At 41.3% G+C, this 26,579-nt stretch overlaps 1 protein-coding gene across 1 annotated transcript in view; it reads right to left on the bottom strand.

Moving 5' to 3' along the window:
* KIF27 (kinesin family member 27) overlaps positions 1–26,004 on the bottom strand; it is a 94,821-nt gene extending 68,817 nt beyond the window's left edge. The window contains exons 1-5 of the mRNA XM_003267460.4: positions 25,928–26,004; positions 18,811–19,195; positions 12,008–12,208; positions 6,693–7,651; positions 1,276–1,419 (exon numbers count right to left, since the gene is read on the bottom strand). Of these exons, the coding sequence (XP_003267508.1) occupies positions 1,276–1,419; positions 6,693–7,651; positions 12,008–12,208; positions 18,811–19,108 (1,602 nt within the window). The 5' untranslated portion in view covers positions 19,109–19,195; positions 25,928–26,004. The remainder of the gene's footprint in view (positions 1–1,275; positions 1,420–6,692; positions 7,652–12,007; positions 12,209–18,810; positions 19,196–25,927) is intronic.
* Positions 26,005–26,579: the final 575 nt, after the last annotated feature.

The raw sequence follows: 26,579 nt of genomic DNA, 5'->3' as shown, positions 1-26,579 counted from the left end.
CCAAAAACTAAACTGTAGTGTTGAAGGATACATATTTAGATAGTAAAACCATAAAGAAAAGCAAAGAAATGATTACCATGTAAGTCAAGAGAGTGGCTCTCTTTGAGGAAGAGGGAGGAATAATAATTGTAAGGAGGCACTAAAAATTTTGAGGCGCTGGCAGTTAGCAATTTCTTGACCTGGTGGTGGCTACCCAGTTGTTCTCTTTGTGATAAATCACTGATTAATATGTATTGTTTTGTATATACTTTAGTTTTATGTTTTTAAATTATTATACAATTAGGGCCAGGCATGGTGGCTCATGCCTGTAATCAATCTCAGCACTTTGGGAAGCTGAGGTGGTAGGATCACTGAGCCCAGGAGTTCGAGACCAGCTTGAGCAACACAGTGAGACCCCCGTCTCCACAAAAAAATCAGAAAATTAGCCGGGCACGGTGGCATGCACCTGTGGTCACAGCTACTCAGGAGGCTGAGGCGGGAGGATCACTTGAGCCTGGGAGATCGAGGCTGCAGTGAGCTGTGATTGTGCCAATGCACACCAGCCTGAGCAACACAATGAGATCCTGTCTCAAAACAAACAAAACAACAACAACAAACAACAACAAAATACAATTAGAAGGGTTAAAAAAAGAAAACAAAAATCAAACAACGTGAAAATCAAAATCTGATGTGTGCTGGATCAGATTATTTCTCGGGGAATTAGTTATTCCCTGACAGGAAGCTAAAGGCTTTAAATGATATTAACTATTTGGGGTGATGGGAGAAGCCACAGCCAGGGAGTATATGTAGAGGCATACTATGTTATACTGTAGACATATCCATGTTAATATAATAGGAAAGCTAAGATAGAAAATTTGAAAGATGTAAGTGGAGTTAAAAAGCAAATCACTCACAAGGTATAAGAGGATAATTTAATACATTTTAAAGTTTAAATTATGTATTTACCTTCCAGCTCCTAACAATATTGCATTTCCTAATACCTTGGCAAACAACAGGAAGGAAAAGTATGGAAAAATAACCATGATATGATTCATAAATTAATTTCCTGGGTATTATCTTTATATTTCTAAAACCAAAGTCAGGCTAACAATAAAAATGTTTCCATTTAAGCAGATTTAAAGGAAAAACTAATAATTCTTTCAGGTGCCTATGTTCAGAACTCTTCAAATGAACATCCTTTTTTTAAGTTCCCATTTATCATTTAAAATGCTACTGTGTTTAGTTAGGTACTATTTCAAGAAAATCTACAGAGCTAGATGCATTAAGAAATTCTACCTGCAGTCTATTCACTTTTTGTGCTTCTTTCAAAGATACAGCATGCCCTTTGTTTTCCTGTACCATCATCTGCACTTGATTCTTCAGTTCCTTAACCTCCAGTTCCTTCTGATTAAATACTACTTCATCAGCAGCAAGTGCACACTAGTGGGGAAAGAAGGCACAAGTGACATTCACCACGGAAAATAATCAAGAAACCCCATATAACACAAAAATGGTGATTTGATTATAGCTTGATGATGTCTCATAAATTTTTTTTCATTTTCAACTTTTTCTGATTTCTTTCTAAGAAAGGCAGAAAGAGTTGAGAGAACCTACCGTTGCTATAACACAGGAATTCATTACCATGAAGACAGAAGATTTTCCTGATTTTTACTTCCTGTATATAAAAACTAGTTGTTTTGGTTCTAGAGTACCTTCACTAAGATTTTTACAAGTTTGCTAGAACTGCTGAGATTTTAATGTGGATCACTCAAAGAGGTCACATTTTCCAAATTGACATGCAGGGTTATAAGAATACATTAGGGCATCTGAATGAAGCAGATTTGCTGATTTTGTACACTTTCATTATGAAGAGATATATTTTGAAGATGTCTAAAAATGATTAAACAGTTTTACTTTTTGGTTTCTAGTAAATTTGCCGATTTTTAAGTACATTTGGGATATGTAAATAATAAAGTAGCTTTTAAATTAAATAAACAGAAAATTATTTGTCAAGAGCCTCATTCCACATATTGCCTTGGCATTTTAAAAATCTCACTAAATAAGATATTGGCGTGGATGCTACTGCTAGTGGAAATGTAAACTAGTACAGCCACTATGAAAAACAGTGTGGAGATGCCTTGAAGGACTAAAAGTAGAACTACCATTTGATCCAGCAACCCCACTACTGGGTATCTACCCAGAAGAAAAGAAGTCATTATACAAAAAAGATACTTGCACACGTATGTTTATAGCAGCACAATTCGCAATTGCAAAATTGTGGAACCAAACCAAATGCCCATCAATCAACGAATGGATAAAGAAACTGTGATATATATCACAACTCCTATATAAACCAACTCCTGTATGTGTCCCAACATTCAAGCTTCCAATTACCAGTACTTCCTGTTCCACCAGTTTCTTATACTAATGAGGAAGGGCCTGCTCTACCTAGACAATTACCTTTCAGAAAAAAAAAAAAGAACTAAAAGAAAAGATTTAAAAAGTATTACCTTATCTGTTTTTATGCTACTATTTATTTATTCATTTATTTTTAGAGACAGGGTCTCACTCTGCCACCCAGGCTGGAGTGCAGTGGTGCAATCATAGCTCACTGCAGTCTTGAACTCCTGGGCTCAAGTAATCCTCCCACCTAAGCCTCCCGAGTAGGTGGGACCACAGGCGTATGCCACCATGCCTGGCTAGTTTTTTGATTTTTTGTAGAAACAGGGGTCTCATTTTGTTTCCCAGACTGGTCTCAAACTCCTGGGCTCAAAACGATCCTCCAGCCTCAGCCTCCCAAAGTGCTGTGATTACAGGCATAAGCCACTGTGCTGGCTGAGACTAGTATATTTTAATGTATAGATCTTAATGTAACACGATAGTTTCAAATCTCATATTTCAAGTAACTAGAAATTTCTGCTTGTTGAGTTTGGTGTAATAGGAAAGAAGAACATCCACAATTATCTGAAAAAATCAGTGAAATACTCCTCCCTTCAAACTATACAATTATGAGGCTGAATTTTCTTTACAAACTTCAACCAAAACATATTGCAACAAACTGAATACTGAAGCAGATATGAAAATCCAACTGTCTGTTATTAGGTCAGATGTTAAAGAGATTTGCAAAAATGTAAAGGAATTCTACTCTTACTAAAATTATTTTCTGTGTTGGCCGGGTGCAGTGGCTCATGTCTGTAATCCCAGCACTTTGGGAGGCCAAGGCGGGCGGATCATGAGGTCAAGAGATGGAGACCATCCTGGCCAACATGGTGAAACCCCGTCTCTACTAAAAATACAAAAATTAGCTGGGCATGGTGGCATGTGCCTATAGTCCCAGCTACTCGGGAGGCTGAGGCAGGAGAATTGCTTCAACCTGGGAGGCGGAGGTTACAGTGAGCCGAGATCACGCCACCACACTCCAGCCTGGCGAGAGAGCAAGATTCCATCTCAAAAAAAAAAATTGTTAGAAAATATTTTTCATTAAAAATGCCCTTTATATTAACATGTAATTGGGTTACTGTTAGTTTTGAATGAATAGCTTAGATATTTTCAGTTTTAATTCTAACACAGTAAATATCAATAGATATAACCCACATAAACAAAAGCTCTTTGAGGGATCTCGCTTTAAAAATGTAAAGAAGTCGTCCTGTGATCAAAAAGTTTGAGAACTTGAGCACTGCTGTAACAGAGGATAATACAAATGCCTGCTTTATAATATTACATGTAAAAAGGCTTTGAGGAAATATTTCTAGCTAGATAGAGAAATAAGCAGAGCTTAAAAAAAGGAAATATACTTAACTATATTTCCTTTTTAACTAAAAGCTATCTTTTTAAGTTTTCCTATTTTGAAAAATGGATAGAACCATGGAAGCTGGGAACCATGTTATCTCAGGAACAACTGAAGGACCATTCATTTGCTCACTAGCTTGCAAACTCCACCCAAGCAAGCAGTAACCAGGTGTGTCCTGTCCTCCACTATTCCCACGACATACAATCTTCACACAATAAATAGTTTCTGAATGAAAAGCGGGGAAATGTAAATCTGAACTCAATACATGTACATATAACATGTGTACAGGTACATACCTACATTCCTTAAACATTAATAAATATGCTAATTTGTTGGTTTTTGTTAAAACCTATACTCCAAACACAAGAGATGCACGAAGTATTTTTTCCTTTTTTTTTTTAAAAGAGGTGACCATTTATTATTTTCCTAGACCCTACAGTTTAAAGATCTAAGTACTATATTTGTGATTTTTTATGGAATGTATTTTCCTAACATGTACATGAACAAGCATATAAATTTAAAGTAAATTATATATTCAAGTAAATCTGTAAAATTCAAGATTGCTAGCTGAATTCTTTTTTTTTTTTGTCGTATTGACTTTTTTTTTTCCTGAAGACATGCCAGTTTTATTATTTTTTTTTTGCACACAAAACAATAAACATTTTCTAAAAATACATACAAACAAAAAGACGCATATCAAACATATTAGGAAGGTTGCACATGGGAAGACGGGGAATAGAAATGGGGGGTAGGAATTAAAGAAAATAAATGAGAGAGGGACTTTGTATGGATCAATGATAATAACTCAATCCTCTATTTGACAAAGAAGGAGAAGGAAGAGGAAGAAAAAGAAAGTGGGATAAAGGATCAGAAAGGGAGTAAAATAGAAAAAATTAGAGTATGACTCCAGGGTAGACCTGTTTTGTTGTTGCTGGGTTGGTTGGTTGGTCTGTTGTATTTTTCATATGTTTCGCCATGTTGGCCAGGCTGGTCTCGAACTCCTAACCTCAAGTGATCAACCCGCCTCAGCCTCCTAGAGTGCTGGGACTACAGGCGTGAGCCACCACGTCCAGCCCCCACATTGCATCTGGCCTCCGTGGTAGACTTCCCAGACGGGGCGGCCGGGCAGAGGCGCTCCCCACATCCCAGACGGGGTGGCCGAGCAGAGATGCTCCTCACTTCTTCCCAGACGGGGCGGCTGGGCAGAGGCGCTCCTCACTTCTTCCCAGACGGGGCGGCCGGGCAGAGGCGCTCCTCAGTTCTTCCCAGACGGGGCGGCCGGGCAGAGGCGCTCCTCACTTCCCAGACGATGGGCAGCCAGGCAGAGGCGCTCCTCACTTCCCAGACGATGGGCAGCCGGGCAGAGGCGCTCCTCACTTCCCAGACGATGGGCAGCCGGGCAGAGGCGCTCCTCACTTCCCAGACGATGGGCAGCCGGGCAGAGGCACTCCTCACTTCCCAGACGATGGGCGGCCGGGCAGAGGCGCTCCTCACATCCCAGACGATGGGTGGCCGGGCAGAGGTGCTCCTCACTTCCCAGACGGGACAGCCGGGCAGAGACACTCCTCACTTCTTCCCAGACGGGGCGGCCAGGCAGAGGCGCTCCTCACATCCCAGACGATGGGCGGCCGGGCAGAGGCGCTCCTCACATCCCAGACGATGGGCGGCCGGGCAGAGGCGCTCCTCACTTCCTAGACGATGGGCGGCGGGCAGAGGCGCTCCTCACTCCCAGATGGGCCGGCAGAGGCGCTCCTCACTCCCAGACGGGGCGGCCCCCCCCCCCCCCGGCAGAGGCGCTCCTCACCTCCCAGCCGATGGGCGGCCAGGCAGAGACGCTCCTCACTTCCCAGACAGGGTGGCGGCTGGGCAGAGGCCCTCCTCACCTCCCAGACGGGGCGGCCAGGCAGAGGCGCTCCTCACATCCCAGACGATGGGCGGCCAGGCAGAGACGCTCCCCACCTCCCAGACGGGGCGGCGGCCTGGCGGAGGCTGCAATCCCCGCACCCTGGGAGGCCAAGGCAGGCGGCTGGGAGGCGGAGGCTGCAGCAAGGCTGCAGCGAGCCAAGACCACGCCACCGCACTCCAGCCCGGGCAACACGGAGCAGCGAGTGAGCGAGACTCCGTCTGCAGTCCCAGCACCTCAAGAGGCCGAGGCGGGCAGACCACTCGAGGTCAGGAGCTGGAGAGCAGCGTGGCCAACATGGCGAAACCGCGCCTTCAGCCAAAGGGCAGAAAGCAGGCAGGGGTGGTGGCGCGCTCTCGCAATCCCAGGCAGCCCACAGGCCGAGGCAGGAGAATCACGGGAGGCGGACGCAGGGAGTCTGCAGCAAGTGGAGTATACTGCAGCCTGGGCCATGGAGGGAAGAAAAAAGAAAAAAAAGAAAGAAAGAGGAAGGAAGGAAGGAGGAAGGGAGGGAGGGAGGGAGGAAGGAAGGAAGGAAGGAAGGAAGGAAGGAAGGAAGGAAGATTTTTTTCTTTCAAGAACTGCTGACCCACAGAGGGAGAAAAACTCAGTAAAAGATAACTTAGTTTTATTTCTAAAACAAGTTTATTTTCAGTCTCTAAATTGACAACCAGGTCCACAAAGTTCTATTTAATAAATATAACAAATTAAAATACACTTTAACCAAAGGAGAAAGGAGGAGGAACCAAGAAGGGTATGAATTGTGAGGAGGAAGCAACAGGAAAGGGGAGGGTAGAAAGAACAAAGTAAGAGAGGTAAGTAGGATTCTATATATAAATCATTTTTTAAAAAAACCTAAAATTCCAAAATGACTCTTAGAATTTACTTGCCCAAATAAATTTAGTCCTTAAAAGAGTTATCCATAACAATGTCTAAATATGTTAACACATGTACCCCCGAAATGTGTACATCTATTATGTATCAATAAAAAAAATAAATAAATAAGTGATGTCTAAGTACCTGGCATTTCTTAAGCTCTCTCTTCAGCTGGAGAACTGTAACATGCTGTGGTCCTTCTTCCAGACTTGCAGTGCCTCTGATTCCTCGAAATGAGGTGAGGACAGCCTTCCTGACCTCTTGGATCATGTTAAACCACTCCTGCAGTTTGTGTTGCTGCTTTTGGTTTAGTCTGACAGTATCTTTTAGGTCAACGAGGAAGGTAAAGGCTTCTTCTACACAACATTGGTAACCCAGACATTCTCCTTGAAGCTGAGCTACTTGCTCCTCAAGAGAATGAATCCTATTTGTATCAGGACTCCCTTCTCGATGGATCTGGCTAGTTTGGCTGACACCAGCCTGCTGGCTTTGCAAAGCTTCTCGAAGCAATTTAATCTCAAATTCCATTTCATCTGTACGGTCTGACTCGGGGCTGAAGTTTACAGTGGGTTTGTTTCTAATGTTCCGTGCTCTGTTGGCATATTTGAGAGAATTTAAGGACTCATCAAAATTCGAGGAGGAGGGGCTGACACATGTGATCATGACAGTCTTAGCACTGCCTCCCAGAGAATCTTTCAGAAGCCGGGTAATTTTAGCATCCCTATATGGAATATGTGAACTCTTCCTGCGTGGGTCCCCAAGAGCGCTTATTACATTTCCTAAAGCCAGCAATCCACTATTGATTTGAATGGATTCTTTGAACCGTTCACCAGTATTCCCCGTTTTGGTTACTCTTTCTGATCCTGCCAAATCCACAAAGTGGAACTTTGAGACAATATGCCGAGGGGAATACCATGATCCATCTTCAGCTGCCTCCATATTTTTATGAACTTGACAAATGCTGATTGTAAAAATTGCATGTGATCTGCTGGAGTGCTCATTCATTTGAGTGGTACCTGTATGTCTGGCTGCATTCCCCATCTCCAAAAGACTCATCACTTCATCTGCACTCTCCACATGGCATTCCTTGGCCCCAACAATCACTTAAAATAGTAATAACATGTTTTTAAGCCAAGTTTTCATCAAAACCTACTATAGCTAACAGTTACCATTTGCTAAACAGCCTGGCCAAGATAGTCCCTTTTTTAAAAAGTCAACAGCATTTCACATAATAATAATAACATCAGCAACATCATCAAATAATTTTAGATAATCTCCCAAAGAAACTATTTTAACAGACAGCACTTATTTTGATGTTTATATTCTAAAAGCTATAATTTTTTGAAAAAACAATCTAGTTTATCTTGAGTCATGAGTCACACTCAATTCCTAAAAATGACTGACAAAAGAAAAACCCTTCATTCCAGTCTTTTGATTTGTAAAGCCTAATAGATAAATCTTTTTTTTTTTTTCTTGAGACGGAGTCTCAGCCTGTCGCCCAGGCTACAGTGCAGTGTCACAATCTTGGCTCACTGCAACCACCACCTCGGGTTCAAGTGATTCTCCTGCCTTAGCCTCCCGAGTAGTTGGGATTACAGGCATGCGCTACCACACCTGGCTAATTTTTTTGTATTTTTAGTAGAGACGGGGTTTCACCATGTTGGCCAGGCTGGTCTTGAACTCCTGACCTCAGGTGATCCACCTGCCTCGGCCTCCCAAAGTGCTGGGATAACAGGTGTGAGCCACTGCACCTGGCCTAGATTAATCTTTTATAAATTAATCAAATATATAATTCAAAAGAGTTAATCAGTAGATTAGAAGAATTAATTAGTATCAATTAAAAGGCATTCTTTTTTTTTCAGTTTTGTTAATAATCAAGCCATCCTTAGCTTTTATGTTTTTTGGTATTGTGAGGTCATAATCAATGATGAGTAAAAAATTCAATACAAATAAAGTTGGTTATTCATTTTAAAAACAGGTATGGTTTACATAACATCAGAGTGCAAGGTAAACAGATGAGATGGCAATTAAAAGAAAACACTTTGAACACCATAATGTACCATACTCAAAAAAGAAAAAAAAGTTTTTATTTCAATCGCAGAATGAACTAAAAATAACCTACATTTACTACCTGCATTATTTGTTTATATCCAAAAATTTTTTTTTTTTTTTTTTTTTCTGAGATGGAGTCTCACTCTGTCCCCAGGCTGGAGTGCAGTGGCGCAATCTTGGCTCATTGCAAGCTCTGCCTCCCGGGTTCACGCCATTCTCCTGCCTCAGCCTCCCGAGTAGCTGGGACTACAGGTGCCCACCACCTCGCCTGGCTAATTTTTTGTATTTTTAGTAGAGATGGGGTTTCACTGTGTTAGCTAGGATGGTCTCGATCTCCTGACCTCGTGATCCACCCACCTCGGCCTCCCAAAGTGCTGGGATTACAGGCGTGAGCCACTGCACCTGGCCTATATCCAAAAATATTTCAAAGAGAAGTAGGTAGACTTAGGAATTGAATCAGAGAAGGAAAGCTCCTAATTTCATGCTCAAATTATATTGCCATAATTCCTCTTTACTCAGATACTGTCACATCACTATTTCTTTAAAAAATAATCATTTCAGTTTCATTATTTCCATCATGGCACTTTTTAAACAACGTAGTTCATTTAAAGTCCTGTAAGTCATAGTAAAACTTTCATTAAATTTTTCTAATGTTAGGCTATAAGTTAGCACTATGGTTCTTGAATCCAGACGCAAATCACCTGGTAGCTTTATAAAAACGAAAGTGCCAATGCCCAGGTACCATCTCAGACCAATTAAATCAGAATCCCTGTGAAGTAGGACCCAGAAATCAGTATTTTTAAAAAGCTTCCCACGTGTACTAATTGTGTGGTGGCTAGCATGGACATCACTGCTTCACACAGAGATTCTAAAGAAATATGTCAAACAAATGCACTTGTGAGTGAGACATTATGTAAGACATACTGTAATTTAAGATCATTTGTAACATCCTTCCAAAATTTTTTCAGCATTGATATCAGATATGAAGTATTTTGATCAAGTTTATCAAGAGTGATAGTGAAATGTATATATTTCTATCCTGCTTGATATTTTACAAAGAAGCATGTATTATTTTTGTAACTCTTTGATAAAAGATGAAAACATTCAATAATTGTATTCCATAAGATAAAGGAGCTCAAAACATCAGTCTGAATTCTATCCAGAACAGATAAACTGTACTGAATTATCTAATAAGACCATAAGCTACCACATATAGTTTCTTCTTAAAAAACAAAAACAAAAACAATTTCTTCAACCATGCAGGAATGCCAGGACAGGGCTATAAAGATGCAAGATTTGCTGCCTCCTGTAGGCTGCTATTTGAATGACTAAAGCCATCTCACTTTCCTAACTGCTAGGAAATTCCCTCCTCTGGCAGGATCTCCAGGAAGGTTCTACTAAATATGGTTTTTAGGAGAAGAAGACATCCAAGAATAGACCAGTCATGGTGGCTCGCGCCTGTAATTCCAGCACTTTGGGAGGCCAAAGCAGGCAGATCTCTTGAGCCCAAGAGTTCAAGACCAGCCTGGGCAACATGGTGAAACCCCGTCTCTACAAAAAAATACAAAAATTAGCCAGGTGTGGTGGCGGGCGCCTGTTAGTCCCAGCTACTCAGGAAGCTGAGGTAGGAGGATCACTTGAGCCTATGAGGTTGAGGCTGCAGTGAGCTGTGATTATGCCACTGCACTCCAGCCTGGCTGACAGAGGTAAGACCCTGTCTCCAAAAAAAAAAAAAGAATAGTCACTGCAATATTATTAATAACAGTTAAAACCTAGAAACAGCCTAAATGTCCACCAGTGGAATATTAAATAACTATAAACACATTCATAAGACAAATTACCATATAAACATGAAGAGTCATAAGTATGAAAAATATTTAATCACACGTGAAAATATTCAAAATATAAATATTAAGTGAAATATAAAATGCAAAACTGTGTGTAGGGTTGCAAGTATATATTTTTAAAAAATTATATGGGCCAGGCACGGTGGCTCACGCCTGTAATCCCAGCACTTTGGGAGGCCGAGGTGGGAGGATCACGAGGTCAGGAGATCGAGACCATCCTGGCTAACACGGTGAAACCCTGTCTCTACTAAAAATACAAAAAATTAGCTGGGCACGGTGGCGGGCGCCTGTAGTCCCAGCTACTCAGGAGGCTGAGGCAGGAGAATGGCGTGAACCCAGGAGGCGGAGCTTGCAGTGAGTCCAGATCGTGCCACTGCACTCCAGCCTGGGTGACAGAGCGAGACTCCGTCTCAAAAAATAAATAAATAAATAAATAAATAAATAAATAAATAATATGTACATAGAAAAATAATTCTGGAAGGAAACCCACCAAAAAGAGAAGTTGGTATTTCTAGGCTCTAGGATTAAAGATAATCTTTTAACTTTCTTCCTTACACTTTCCTGTTTTCAAAATACTCTATGATGAACATGTTAGCTTTTAAACCAGAAAAGCATAAATTGTTATTCTTTAAAATATTTGCAGTTTGAGCCTCCCATTCTAACCTTCTCCCATTTCCAACAAATGAGTATTGGTTAATGAAATTAACAGGCTACTAATGCAGAAAGTCAGACCTTGAGGAACACAACAAAAAAAACAGGTAAATGTCAATATCAAAAAACAAAAATATAAACTCTTAACTTTAAAAAAAGAGGAAGTATGTGTGCTGGGACAAAAATCAAAGAAAAGAAAGGCAAGTTTTGGGTCAACTTTGATAAACACTTAAAGCAAAAGCCACCTCCAATCTCATGATAGAGCTGAGAGGAAAAAAGATACAAAAACAAATTTAGCCTATATCACAGTCTCACCTGAAGTCAGTCTAGAGGGGAACAATGATAGGAAATCAGTATCTTGCATTACAAATTAATAACTTCACCTTACCAACCAGTCTGAACTACTTTTTCATCTGAGTGATTTAAGAGAGATTAATAGGCTGGGAGCAGTGGCTCACGCCTTTGATCCCAGCACTTTGGGAGGCTGAGGCAGGCTGATCACGAGGTCAGGAGTTCGAGACCAGCCTGACCAACATGGTAAAATCCCGTCTCTACTAAAAATACAAAAATTAGCCAGGCATGATGGTGCACACCTGTAATACCAGCTACTCGGGAGGCTAAGGCAGGAGAATCACTTGAACCCAGGAGGCAGAGGTTGCAGTGAGCCAAGATTGCACCACTACACTCTAGTCTGGGTGATAGAGCGAGACTCCATCTTAAAAAAAAAAAAAAAAAAAAGAGAGAGAGAGGGATTAATAATAAAGCTGTTCAATTTAAAAGTAAAAATAAATTCATTTTGCTTCTACATCTGTTTTTAAAGATTCCTTGGAATATATCCAGAAACTTAATTAAAGCATTAAAGCATGTCTGTTTGCTAATGAAGGCAACTGATTAAGCAGGCTACTTTACCTGTGTTTCCTTTTTCATCTTCTCGGATGTGAAGATCCTTCATGGATGTCTCCAATTCTAGAAGATCTCTTAGGTCTTCCTTGTACACTTCTATATAAGATACTTTCACATTAAAGTCAATGCTAGGATGTTCAGAGATGCTTTGAAATATTTCTTGAATAGCTCGAGGAATGATACCCTTTTGGCCCTCCACAACTGAAGCTGAAAATTTAGAAAAAGAAAGCACATCTGGAACTTAAAACAAAAGAAAAGCTACAACCCCAAATTTATAGTTAACTTATTTTATTACATTTCTATGTATTATAACTTTTTCTGGCGGGGGGGGGGGGGGGGGCGGAGTCTTGCTCTGTTGCCCAGGCTGGAGTGCAGTGGTGCAATCTCAGCTCACTGCAACCTCCGACTATCAAATTCAAGCAATTCTCCTGCCTCAGCCTCCTGAGTGGCTGGGATTACAGATGCCCACTACCAGGCTATTATAACTCTTTTAAACCACAACTATAAAATTCACAAGTAAAAGTTTTCACATGTATCCCCTTCCCAAGAATTCATTCATGCATTCATCGAACAAATACTTATTTAGTATCTACTATGTGCCAGGCACTATTCTAGGACTCTGCAATCCACCAATAAACAAAACAGGGAGAAAAGAAATCCCTTCCCTGGTGAGATTCTGCTGAGGAAAGACAGACAATAGCAAAAAAGAATAACTGGTAAGTGAATTATATGGCATATTAAAAAGTGTTAATTGTACCTGGAGGAAAAAAAATACGGCAGGGTAAGGGGACTAGAAGTGTAACTACCAGCTGAGAGATGCTTGCAACTTTAAATAGGAAGGTCATGGTGGGCATCATTCAGAAGGTGACATCTGAGAAAAGACTTGAAAGAGGCCGCGGTGGCTCACGCCTGCAATCCCAGACTTTGGGAGGCTGAGGCAGGCAGATCACTTGAGCCCAGGAGTTCAAGACTAGCTTGGGCAACATGGTGAAACCCTGTCCCCACTAAAAATACAAAAATTAGCTAGCTAGGTGTGGCGGCCCATGCTTGTAATCCCAAATATTTGGGTGGCTAAGGCACGAGAATCACTTGAAGCTGGGAGGTGGAGGTTGCAGTGGGCTGAGATAGCGCCACTGCACTCCAGCCTGAGTGACAGAGGGAAACTGTCTCAAAAAAAAAAAAAAAAAAAAAGATTTAATAAGAACATATATTTGAAAAGTCCCAGGAATGAAACAGACATTAAGTTGCACAGGTGAATTTCAAAGCAGGTAGATATGGTAGAAATGTACATTTTAATATAAATGATAAAACTATATGGGGTGGCATTTTATTCCATAAATAGGCCATACTGTGGTGGCTCACACCTGTAATCCCAGCACATGGGGAGGCCGAGGTGGGTGGATCGCTTGAGCTAATAAGTTTGAGACAAGCCTGGGCAACATGGCAAGACCCCTTGTCTACAAAAAATACAAAAAATTAGCTGGGCATCGTGTTGCATGCCTATGGTCTCAGCTGCTTGGGAGGCTGAGAAGGGAGGATTACTTGAGCCTGGGAGACAGAGGTTGCAGTGAGCCAGGAGACAGAGCCTAGGTGACAGAGCAAGACCCTTTCTCTAAATAAATAAATAAATAAATACATACATACATACATACATACATACATACATACATAATCTTTCCCAATTCACTGTTCATTAAATACTAGATCCAGAGAGGTGGCCCTTGGCTCATAAAACATCATTCTACACAAAGGGCTTCCCCTGCCCAAAGCCACTCCACCTCTCGGATATTCACTACTACTAGTGGGAGCCATGTTATAAAAATGTTGTTGCTTTTAGATGACATATAATTTCTAAAGCAGAAAATAGCTGTAAAAAGCAGGAAACTGGCCCTAGGTAAGACCAATCTATTTCACAGTCCTTTGCACTAAAATATCTTTCTCTTTAGATCATTTATTATGGTCTGGGTGGAATCCCAATCACTGGAGTACAATTCATTTATGTTGGCAAGAATGCTTTTCAAAAAAAATTCTTGTATCATATTTCTTCACGTCACCAAGTGTATCTGTTCTGAGATTTCTGGATGGGGTGAAAAGGTCCAAGGAGCTTGAGAGTAGAAAGGGATAACGAGAAAAGACAGGGACGTAAGCCAGAGTTGATGGCGACAGAGAATGTGTGCAGAAGACCGGTGCAGAAAGGCCAGTTATGCCCAGGCCTAGACCCTCAGTTCAAGAATGAGGAAGGAAACGTCTCTACACCTCTTCTCCTCCAGCACTATCTAAGCCCACAGCTTCTACAAACCAGAGCACAGACCAGTACAATAACATCATGAGTAAACACTTATTTCTGCTCCCACTTGTTTCAAAAAGGAGTTAGAGCAGCTTTACAAATAGGCGTAGGAGGGACTCAAACAGACACTTCTACATCGGTGTTCACAGCAACATTATTTACAGGAGCTACAAGGGGGAAGCACACCAAATGTCCATCAAAAGAAGAATGGATAAATAAAACACAGTATATACATACAATGGAATGTTCTTGGAAAAACGAATGAAGTTCTGATAGGTGACATAACACGCTAAGAGAGAGAAGCTAGACACAGAAGGAAAAATACTGTATGATTCCACTTCTTTTTTTCTTTTCTTTTTCTTTTTTGAGACAGGGTCTCACTGTGTCACCCAGGCTGGAGTGCAGTGGCACAATCATGGCTCACTGCAGCCTTGACCTCCCGGGCTCAGGCGATCCTCCTACCTCAGACTCTGAAGTAGCTGGGACTACAGGCATGTGCCACCACATCAAGCTAATTTTTTTTGTTGTTTTTTGTAGAGACAAGCCCTCACTATGTTGCCCAGGAGTGCAGTGGTGCGATCTTGGCTCACTGCAACCTCCACCTCCTGGGTTCAAGCAATTCTCCTGCCTCAGCCTCCTGAGTAGCTAGGACTACAGGCGCCCACCACCACACACTGTATCTTTAGTAGAGATGTGGTTTCACCATGTTGGCTAGGATGATCTCGATTTTCTGACCTCATGATCCACCCGCCTCGACCTCCCAAAGTGGTGAGCTTACAGGCGTGAGCCACCACGCCCGGCCCACTTTCATGTGTTTGATTTTGTTTTCTTCTCTGAGACGGAGTCTTGCTCTGTTGCCCACACTGGAGTGCAGTGGCGCAATCTCAGCTCACTGCAACCTCTGCCTCCCAGGTTCAAGTGATTCTCCCGCCTCAGCCTCCAGTAGCTGAGATTACAGGCACACACCACCACGCCTGACTGATTTTTTTGTATTTATAGTAGAGATGGGGTTTCACCATGTTGCCCAGGCTGATCTCAAACTCCTGAGCTCAGGTGATCCTCCCAAATTACTGGGATTACGGAAGTGAGCCACCACGCCTGGCCTCCACTTATATGAAATATCTAGAAGAGGCAAACTAAAAGAGACAAAGTAAATCAGGGATTATCAGAGAATGTGGGGACAGCTATTGCTTAATGGGTACATAGCTTCTGTTTCGGTGATGAAAACTTTGGAAATACTGGTTATTATTGCATTAACAATTAGTATATTTGATGCTGCAGAACTCTACACTTGAAAGTGGTTAAAATGGTAAGTTTGGTGATCTTTATATTTATATGTACTTTATCATAATTGTAAAAATAGTAAAAAAAAAAAGTGTATGAGATAAAATTTAAAATAAGTGGAGGGAAAAACTGAGACTTTAAAAGTTTCTGCAGGCTAATTTAGAAAACTGCCCATCATTTTTAGCATTGTTCCATGGAAAATGTATTCCAAGCAACAAAGAGTTGACTTACAAATGAAACTTAAAAACAACTTGCTTCCAAGTTGAAGATCACCAAAGTTTAGGTTTCTGGCAACAATCATTCTGAAAATTTTTGGCAACTTCGATGGCTGCCTTTCCCCTAATTTAAGAGGCAAGACTGCCATCATGTGGCAAGTAAAGTAAGTTGTGGGTTTTCTTCTAATACAGTACAAAGGAAGATTCCCTTTTAAGAGCTTATAGATAAGCAATCTTGGTTATCCAGAATAAATAATTGACCAGAAATAGTTCAGTTATTCCCCACATCTATAGATAACAAAGCACAATTTAAAAGACGTATCAAAAAGCTTAATTTCAAATATTTATAATAAAGCTCAAATATGTATTTTGATAACTTAAATATAAAATTTGCAATGTTAGTCTTATATTCCTGAAATAAACCATTTCCAAAAGAAAACCTGCAAAGTTTTATACCTCAACAACTCTCATTTAGCTATTATATGGTATTTAAAGAGTACACAAAAGTTTTTGGAAAAGGCTATACCTTGTAAAGGTAATTCCAACATTCTGAAAAGCAGGAAAATGAGTATTAGCTAAATAAGCATCATATTTAAAAATAAAGCCAGGCGTGGTGGTTCACGCCTGTAATCCCAGCACTTTGGGAGACTGAGGCAGGGCGGATCACTTGATCTCAGGTGTTCAAGACCAGCCTGGACAACATGGCAAAACCCTGTCTCTGCAAAAAATTAAAAAAAAAAAAAAATTAGTCGGGAGCGATGATATGCCCCTGTAGTTCCAGATACTTAGGAGGCCAAGGTGGAAGAATCTCTTAAGCCCAGAAGGTTGAGGCTGCAGTGAGCTGTGACTGTGCCACTGCACTCCAGCCAGGGCGACAGAGCAAGGCCCTATCTCAAAGCAAAATCAAAAACAAAAAACAAAGTGAGACTGTCTCTACAAAAAGGTTTTTAAAATGAAGTAAAATACATTTTAAAATAAGAGAGTTTCATTCTGCCCTAGTGCCCAGCACGGTAACCTAGACACTGCAGATGCTCAATAAATATTCACTGGAGGGGAAAAAAAAAATTATTTGCATGGTTAACAGCCAAAAAGCTGACCCAGAATTGGTGTCCTATAGAGACATTCTGGGAAACACAAAATGCTCACTAATACACCAAAAAATAAATCCAACTTTTTTTTTTTTTCTTTTTGAGACAGAGTCTTGGTCTGTTGCCCAGGCTGGAGTGCAGTGGCACGATCTTGGCTCACTGTAGCCTCTGCCTCCCAGGTTCAAGCGATTCTCTGCCTCAGCCTCCCAAGTAGCTGGGATTAGAGGCATGTGCCACGACGCCCAGCTAATTTTTGTATTTTTAGTAGAGACAGCGTTTCATCAGGTTGACCAGGCTGGTCTCAAACTCCTGGCCTCAAGTGATCTGCCTGCCTCGGCCTCCCAAAGTGCTGGGATTACAGGCGTGAGCCACTGCACCTGGTCTGAAATGATATTTTACATTGTTAAATGCAAAAAGAAAGTTACAGAATCACAAGTATAATATCTCATTAAACAAACAAAAACCCAAAAAACTACACAAGTGAGTAATATGCATCAAACTTATCTCTTTGGGGTGAGAGGAGCTGTCACTTGTTTAATTTCTTATGCATCACTTGCAATCCTTCTTATAATAAATATTTCTTTAATTTAAAAAAAGTAGAAAGAAAACACCATCCAAAATGTTCTTAATGGTCCTCTATTTCTTCTGATAGGGGGAATTTTAGAGCAATTAAAATATGTTAGGACAACAGATAACTTCAATAACTTTTTCCCTTACAAAATTAAAATAGTACTCATGGTCTCTTAATAATAAAAAAAAAAGTATAGCTATAATTAAGTCACCAGCTTCTGAACATTTATAACTCCTATTGGTATAAAGCACATAATGGGTCATTAGGATTATAAAACATTTGCCAATAAAAAAAAAACCCTACAATCCTAAAGAAAAGCCACAATTTATACTAGAAAAACTGAATTCTTTTTATTGTAAGACGCTGAAACAATCTAGTATCTGTGATTTCCTAATCCTGCAGAATATACAGATTTTTTTCTTTTAGTTGGAGAGCATTGGCATCTTAAGGCTCCTCCATTTTAATCTTTGGAATAAAGATTTCCTGAAACTACACAACCACCCTCTGAGCCACCTCCCATCCATGCATGTAATGAGAGAAGTTTCTTTTTTAAAATTTTTTATTTTTTTATTGTTTCAGCTCATATCTGAACAGCTAGAGAAAAAAGTTTCTGAAAGCCATATATTTTACATTTGTGAAATATGAAAATAGAAAAATATTGAGAGCCACTATTCATACAGAGAATACTAACTAAAACTTTAGACAATGATGCATATGTGCACTACTCAAAAGTTTGTTTTTAGTGGAAAAATATAAATACAGTAAACAATCTTAACAGAGGACTTGGCTGTCAATTCCCCCACTCTATTACCAGACACTTAACTAAAATGATTTCCAAGGTTCCCTTCAGCTCTACATGAGATCCTATGATTCCATCTTTTCCAAACTATAATTATAAGCAGGAGAAATTATGTCCTAAAATATTCAGAATTTAAAAAAGAAATCTGGCTAGAATATGAAAAAAAAGATACTTTACATAATAAATTTTTCCTATGGTTCCTAAGTCCTGATTGTGGGACTCTTAATATTTACAACTGGCTTGTTAAAAAATGCAAAATCTGATCATGTTAACTCATTTATCTCTATTTTAAATTCTGTTCAAAATAACAAGGGCTGACCACTGAAAACTATTTTAAACTTCTTTCCTCAAGCAAATATAATCCTAAGTTAGATTGCTTAATGAAACTTCAATATTTAAAAACAAATCTTTCAAAGATGATGATCTTATGATCACATTTGATTACATTATTCATTCCTTCACTATTCAATCAATATGCTAAACACCTACCATGTGTCAGGTACTGGTCATATTTTAGCTTCTTTCTAGCGTCACAAATAAAAGTCAAAGAGTATGAGAATCTTACCAATATGGCCTCCTCCAATGGTGTATGTCTTCCCAGATCCAGTTTGTCCATAGGCAAAAACAGTTGCATTATACCCCTCAATGAGTGACAACACTAGGGGCTTTATACATGTATTATAAACTTCATCTTGAGTGGAATTTTTGCCAAAAACAAAATCAAAAGTGAAGACTCTATCTCTCCCAATGATAACTTGCTGGCTGTTTGGAATAACTCTCACACAAACTTGATGATTATGAAGAACTTCTTTGCAAAGCAGAGGTCTAATTCTTACAGCAACTTTTACTGGTATTTCTTCCATGGCAACTTAGATTTTACTAAATAGATTTTCTATTTAATGTTCAGTATCTAGTGTGAGAGACTTCCATCTTATGTAAGATCTGGATTCCTGTGTATCAAAAATAAAAAGCAAATTTTAATTACTGATTCCTTGTATCCCAATAAACTAACCACCTTCTAAAGCAAAGTCAATTACAACAGGTTTTGTTCCAATACAACATAGTTACAAAGAGTAAACCTGTCTTGTAAAATACATCGTAAATTTGTAGACAAAATAGTATGTCTTGGGTTTGCTTCAAAATAATCTAGGTGTGGGGTCCATGAGTTGATAAATGATGAAGCTAGGTAGTAAGTACATGGGATTCCATTGTGCCTTTATTTCTACAATAATGTTTCCCTGTTCATTAATCTAAATATTAAATAACCAGGGAGTTAGAAAATTAAGGCAAGGAGATAAGTAAGGAACTGTACACACGTTTTTTTGTTTGTTTTTTGAGATGGAGTCTAGGGTGGAACGCAGTGGTGAGATCTCGGCTCTCTGCAACCTCTGCCTACCAGGTTCAAGTGATTCTCCTGCCTCAGGCCTCTCGAGTAGCTGGGGTTACAGGCGCCCACCACCACACCCAGCTAATTATTGTATTTTTAGTAGAGACAGGGTTTCACCATATTGCCCAGGCTGGTCTCAAACTCCAAACCTCAGGTGACCCGCCCACCTCGGCCTCCCAAGTGCCGGGATTACAGGCGTGAGCCACCGCGCCCAGCGTGTACATGTGTTAAAAACAAACATTAGTACTAGATTTTATAGCTATGCATTGAAAAATAGCATCTCCTCTTTGCCACAATTATTAGAAATAAATCCATGAAAATAGTTTTAAGAATTTCAATAAGTCAATATAAATTTAAAACTAAATTTTTATTCAAAAATAATCAAAACTAACAGAAAAACTGCTTTTTCTACTTCTAAATGTTATGTTGTACTTATTTCTGAAGATCTCTGCTAGAATTGATACATTAAAAATTAAATTGTTGACTGTAGTTTCCTGGCTAAAAATATATATAAATAAATAATTGGTAACTACATTTACAATGAACACTCTTTTTTTTTTTTTTTTTGAGACGGAGTCTCGCTCTGTCACCCAGGCTGGAGTGCAGTGGTGCCATCTGGGCTCACTGCAAGCTCTGCCTCCCGGGTTCACGCCATTCTCCTGCCTCAGCCTCCAGAGTAGCTGGGACTACAGGCACCCGCCACTATGCCTGGCTAATTTTTTCTATTTTTAGTAGACATGGGGTTTCACCGTGTTAGCCAGGATGCTCTCGATCTCCTGACCTCGTGATACGCCTGTCTTGGCCTCCCAAAGGGCTGGGATTACAGGCGTGAGCCACCGCGCCTGGCAGAACACTCTTTTTTTTTTTTAAATATATATATATATTTTATTATGCTTTAAGTTCTAGGGTACATGTGCACAACGTGCAGGTTACATATGTATACATGTGCCATGTTGGAGTGCTGCACCCATTAACTTGTCATTTACATTAGGTATATCTCCTAATGCTATCCCTCCCGCCTCCCCCCACCCCACAACAGGCCCTGGTGTGTGATGTTCCCCTTCCTGTGGCAGAACACTCTTAAAAATAAATTTAAAAAACAATTCCATTTACAATAGCATCAAAAAGAATAAAATACTTAGAAATAAATTTAACAAAAGATGTGTAAAACATATAGTCTGAAAACTATAAAATACTGTTAGAAGCACAAGATGTACATAAATGAAAAAACATCTCATGTTTATGAACTGAAAGATACATTAATATGTCAGTATTCCCCAAATTGATCTACAGACTCAATGCAATACCTATCAAAATCTCAGCTGACTTAGTTGCAGAAATTGACAAGCTGATCCTAAAATCACAGAAAAACTCAAGAGACACAAAATAACCAAAACAATACTGAAAAAGAACAAAGTAAGAGGACTCACGCTTTCCTAATTTCAAAACCAAACAACAGTAATCGTGATAGTGTGGTACTGGCATAAGGATAGACATATATATCAACAGAATAGAACTGAGAATCCAGAAACAAACCCTCACATTTATGGGCAACTGATTTTCAACAAAGGTGCCAAGACAATTCAACTGAAGTATAAGAACAGTCTTTTCAACAAATGGCACTGGGACAATGGATAAAATAATGAAGTTGGACTCCCTATCTCATATCATATACAAAAGTTAACCAAAAATGGACCACAGACCTAAATATAAGAAGTAAAACTACAAAACTCTTAAAAGACAGGAGTAACTTTTTATGACCTTGAATTTGGCAATAATTTCTCAGATATGACACCAAAAGCAATAAAATAAAAAATACCAATTTGAACATTACACATTGTATACATGTACTGAAAAACCACACTGTACCCCATAAATATGTACAATGATTGTGTCAATCAAAAATAATAATAAAAGCAAAAAATAAAGATGAAGTATAGATTAAAAAATAAGTAAGACCCAGCCTGGGCAACATAGTGAGACGCCATGTCTACAAAGAAATTTTTTTTCAATCAGCTCAGCATGGTAGTAGGCACCTGTAGTCTCAGCTACTTGGGAAGCTAAGGCGGGAGATTGGCTTGAACCCAGCAGCTGGAGGTTACAGTGAGCTGTATCTGCACCACTGCACTATAACGTGGACAACACTATAACATGGACAACAGAGCAAGAACTTGTCTCAAAGAGAGAGAGAAAGAGAGAAGGAGAGAAATGGGGGCGGGGGGGCAGGACAGGGAGGGAGAGGAGGGAGGGAGGGAAGGAAAAACAACATCAAAATTAAAAACTTTGTGCCTCAAAAGAAACTACCAAGAAAGTGAAAAGACAACTCACTGAATGGGAGAACATATTTGCAAGACATATATCTAACAAGGAACTTGCAACTAGAATATCTAAATATTACAACTCAAAAAGTTCTTTAAAAATTTTAAATAGGCAAAGCATCTGAAAAGGCAGTTCTTCAAAGAAGATATACAAATGAATAATGAGCACGTGAAAAGATGCTCATCATCATTAGCTATCAGGAAAATGCAATCAAAACCACAATGAGAGGCCAGATGCACAGTGGCTCATGCCTGTAATCCCAGAATTTTAGGAGACTGAGGTGGGAGGATGTCCTGAGGTCAGGAGTTCAAGACCAGCCTGGACAACATGGTGTAACCCCATCTCTACCTAAAATACAAAAATTAGCCAGGCGCAGTGGCTCAAACCTGTAATCCCAGCATTTGGGGAGGCCGAGGTGGGAGGATCACCTGAGATCAGGAGTTCGAGACCAGCCTGGACAACATGGTGAAACCCTGTCTCTACTAAAAATACAAAAATTAGACGGGCAAGGTGGTGGGCGCCTATAATCCCAGCTACTAGGGAAGCTGAGGCAGGAGAATCGCTTGAACCCAGGAGGCAAGAGGTTGCAGTGAGCTGAGATCGAAGCACTGCACTTCAGCCTGGGCGATACACCAAGACTGTCTCAAACAAACAAACAAACAAACAACAACCACAATGAGATACTAATCCACATCCACTAGCACTGCTATAATAGAAAAGACAGATCGTAAGTGTTAGCAGGGTATAAAGAAATTAGAACCCTCATACACTACTGGTGGGAAGGTAAAATGGTACAGCCACTTTGGAAAACAGATTGACACTTCTGCAAAAAGTTAAACATACAGTTATCTCTTGACCCAGCAATTCCACTCCCAAGAGAAATGAAAACATTGTGTTTGCATAAAAACCTATGTACAAATGTTCAGTTTTGGAAGGATAAAGCTTATACTAAATTTAACAAGTAATCTATGACAATGTTTAGGTGCAGATGATGAAAAGTAATGAGTTTGAGGTGAGGCTAGGTTCTTTGGAGAAGCTGCTGAGTCTTGAAGATTACCATTAAGTAACACAGACAACTAGACTGAAATAATATTTTATTAATAACACTAATAACAGTGAATTGATAATATTCACTACCCTTGAAAAAAAAACCGTGGCCCAGCACGGTGGTTCACATCTGTAATCCCAGCACTTTGGGGGGCCAGGGCGGATGGGTGGATCACTTGAGCCCAGGAATTCGAGACTAGCTTGGGCAACATGGAGAAACCCTGTCTCTACAAAAAATAAAAAAATTAGGCAGGCATGGTGGTGTGCGCCTGTAGTCCCAGCTACTCAGGAGGCTGAAGCGAGAGGATCCCTTGATCCTGAAAGGGTTGAGACCTTGTCAAAAACAAAACAAAATAAAACAAAACTCTGCAACAGTACTCTGCATTTGTAATTCTGTGAGTAGATGGTGTGAAGAGGATCACAACAAAAAACATTTACATCACTCTTCTAAAAGCCCACTGAGAATAAAAAAATATCAGGTCCCTTGGGCTGTAAAATCCCAAAACAGAGGCAACAAACTATCTTTAATGGCTAAAACAAAGAGATACACCTAACCTTAGCAGTTTTTAAATCATTCTAATGAATTTTACACTGGAAAAAAAAATGCTCATGTGTTTGATAAATCCTTTCTTGGATCTTAAAGAACTCTACAATCAGGCCGGGCGCGGTGGCTCAAGCCTGTAATCCCAACACTTCGGGAGGCCTAGGCAGGCGGATCACGAGGTCAGGAGATCGAGACCATCCTGGCTTACATGGTGAAACCCCGTCTCTACTAAAAATACAAAAAATTAGCTGGGGCGTGTTGGCGGGCGCCTGTAGTCCCGGCTATTTGGGAGGCTGAGGCAGGAGAATGGCGTGAACCCGGGAGGCGGAGGTTGCAGTGAGCCGAGATCGCGCCACTGCACTCCAGCCTGGGGGACAGAGCAAGACTCCCGTCTCAAAAAAAAAAAAAAAAAAGAACTCTACAATCATTTGGTACTGCAAACTTTTCCAACTGCAGGAATGCTGAGTTAATTCTTCCAAATGTCTCTGAAGATCAACATTTGAAGTTACCATACAGATTAGTTTATTGCTTTGTATGCCATCAAATTAAAGCAAAACTCGTGGACTATGTTAAGTCAAACCTAAGTGCTTCCAATGAATTTGCTAATAAAAAATGCCAAATTGGGATATTTTCATTTGTTGGGTTTTTGTTTTGTTTTGTTTTTGAGACAAGGTCTGGCTCTGTCACCCAGGCTGGAGCGCAGCGGCACCATCTCGGCTCACTGCAACCTCCGCCTCCTGGTTCAAGCGATTCTCGTGCCTCAGCCTCCAAAGCAGCTGGGATTACAGGCACTGCGCCCGGCTAATTCTTGTATTTTTAGTAGAAACGGGGTTTCACCCTGTTGCCCAGGCTGGTCTCGACCTCCTGGGCTGAAGAGATCCGCCTGTCTCGGCCTCCCAAGGTACTGGGATTACAGATGTGAGCCACCATGCCCAGCCTCATTTCTTGGGGTTTTTAATGGTAGTATCTATAAACAATTTGGTTATAAAGGCAACTGAAACTTATTCTAAGCATTAAAAAAATAATAATAATGGGGCCGGGCACGGTGGTTCACGCTTGTAATCCCAGCACTTTGGGAGGCCGAGGCAGGTGGATCGCTTCAGCCCACGAGTTCCAGACCAGCCTGGGCAACATGGTGAAACCCTGTCTCTACTAAAAATACAAGAATGAGCCAGGCTGTGGTGACGCACCTGTAGTCCCAGCTACTTGGGAGGCTGAGGTTGGAGGATCGCTTGAGCCCGGGAGGTTGAGGCTGCAGTGTGCCACTGCACTCCAGCCTGAGTAACAGAGCGAGACCCCGTCTCAAAACAAAACAAACAATAATAATGGTCCACATAGGGCTTGTAAAACATCAGTATACAAGAAATAAAGTTTTTACACAATCCATAGCACTTATACTTCAGATTCTGATCAATTATAGTCATCAGAAACATACGTATTATGTCGCCAATAAATGATAAAAAAAAGGCGAAATCTGATTGGCTGGTCGTATTTAAGTATACTCAATGGGTGTTTGAAATCTGAGCAAAGGCAAGAGAAATATTGAATCCCTCATGTCATGTCACTGGTCAGGAATGAGTGTCTCCAAACACCGTTTCCATCCCGTACCCTTGATTTCCCAGAAAGCAGTGGTTGTCTTAAATGTGTGGTTAGTTAATTATTTTCATAAAAAACTTCCCAGTAGATGGATAGTAAATCGCATACGGAGCTCAGAAAAGGCCCCAAATGCGTAAAGAAGACAAAGGAGTAAAGAAGGGCAAACAACAAGGATTTTCAACACTGGAGACTTAAAAGGTGTTACTTAAAAGGTGTTTCAAAGAAAGAATCTGGGTGCTTTGCCTTTTATAGTCACCTGCCTCCAAGAAAGAGAGCTCTCGGGCTTGAATGCGCCCAAGTTTCAACCCCCTACGGTGGGAAATGCGCCCAAGTTTTAATCTCTACGGTGGGAAAAAGACACCTGCGACAAAACAAAGTGGGGGGTGGCGGCCCTCGCGTCGCACCTCACGCCGTGCAACAACACGAGCCAAACACGGGGTGCGCTCCGAGGGGCCGGGTCCCAAGTTCCAGTCGACCGGTGTTCCCCGGGGCCCGCTCCTCAGCGCTGACCCAACTTCCTCCGGAAGGGGCGCTCTGCCTCTAGTCGCTCGCCGGGCTCCCAGCCCCGACCCCAGACCCCTCGGACGTCCCCATAGGCCTCGCTGGCGCCCCAACCGCCCACCCTCCGCTCCCCGCGCCGTGGCGGCCCCGACCCCAAGCCTGTGCCTACTCCCAACGGCGGGCTGGGGGCGCGGGCGCGGCGGGCGCTGCGGGCTGGAGGGCGGGAACCGCGGAAGAGAGGGCGCCCCACTTCCCCGCACCGCCCGGCCAGGCCCGCCGCGCACTGACCGGCTCGGGACAGCCCAGGCCCCTGGCGGCGAGCGCCGGACTCCTCAGCTTCGCTCTGCCACACCGCGCGGCCGCCGCCCGCGTCTTTTGTTGTCGCGGGTTCTCCTGGCAACCAGCGAAGCCCGCCTCCCGCCGCGTCCACTCCTGGATGCCGCGTCCTGGCCCCGCCCCCGATCCTGGCCGCGCCCCCAAGCCCGCTGCGCAAGAGTCCTGCGTCCCCAGGAAGTCCGCAAAGGGCCAGCCCTTGGCCTTGCCTGCAAACCCGACATGTGTCCCACCAACGCGCTGGGACCGGTCTGTGAGGCCTGAGCGCAAGCATCTTTCCACGGGTTCGTGAAATGAGTGAGAACGATTCCACACTGTGTTTCAATATCTTAGCTACCAATTCAGTTTATTTTTATTTTTATTGAGTAAAACTTGCCTAACAGAAACCGTCTTAAAACTCACAATTCAGTGGCGTTTAATGCATTCACAGTGTTGTGCAACCATCACCTCTGTATATAGTTCAGAAACATTTTCATAACCCCAAAAGAAAATCCCCAAACCAGTTAGCAGTCATTCCTTCTGGTTCTCCTCTCTCCACAACCCCAGCCAGCCACTAATCTACTTTCTGACTCTATGATAGCTTTACCTATTCTGGGCTTTTCATTAT

This window comes from Nomascus leucogenys, chromosome 1a (genome assembly GCF_006542625.1).
Source record: "Nomascus leucogenys isolate Asia chromosome 1a, Asia_NLE_v1, whole genome shotgun sequence".
Lineage (NCBI taxonomy): Eukaryota > Metazoa > Chordata > Mammalia > Primates > Hylobatidae > Nomascus > Nomascus leucogenys.
This window is presented reverse-complemented; position numbering and strand designations above follow the sequence as displayed.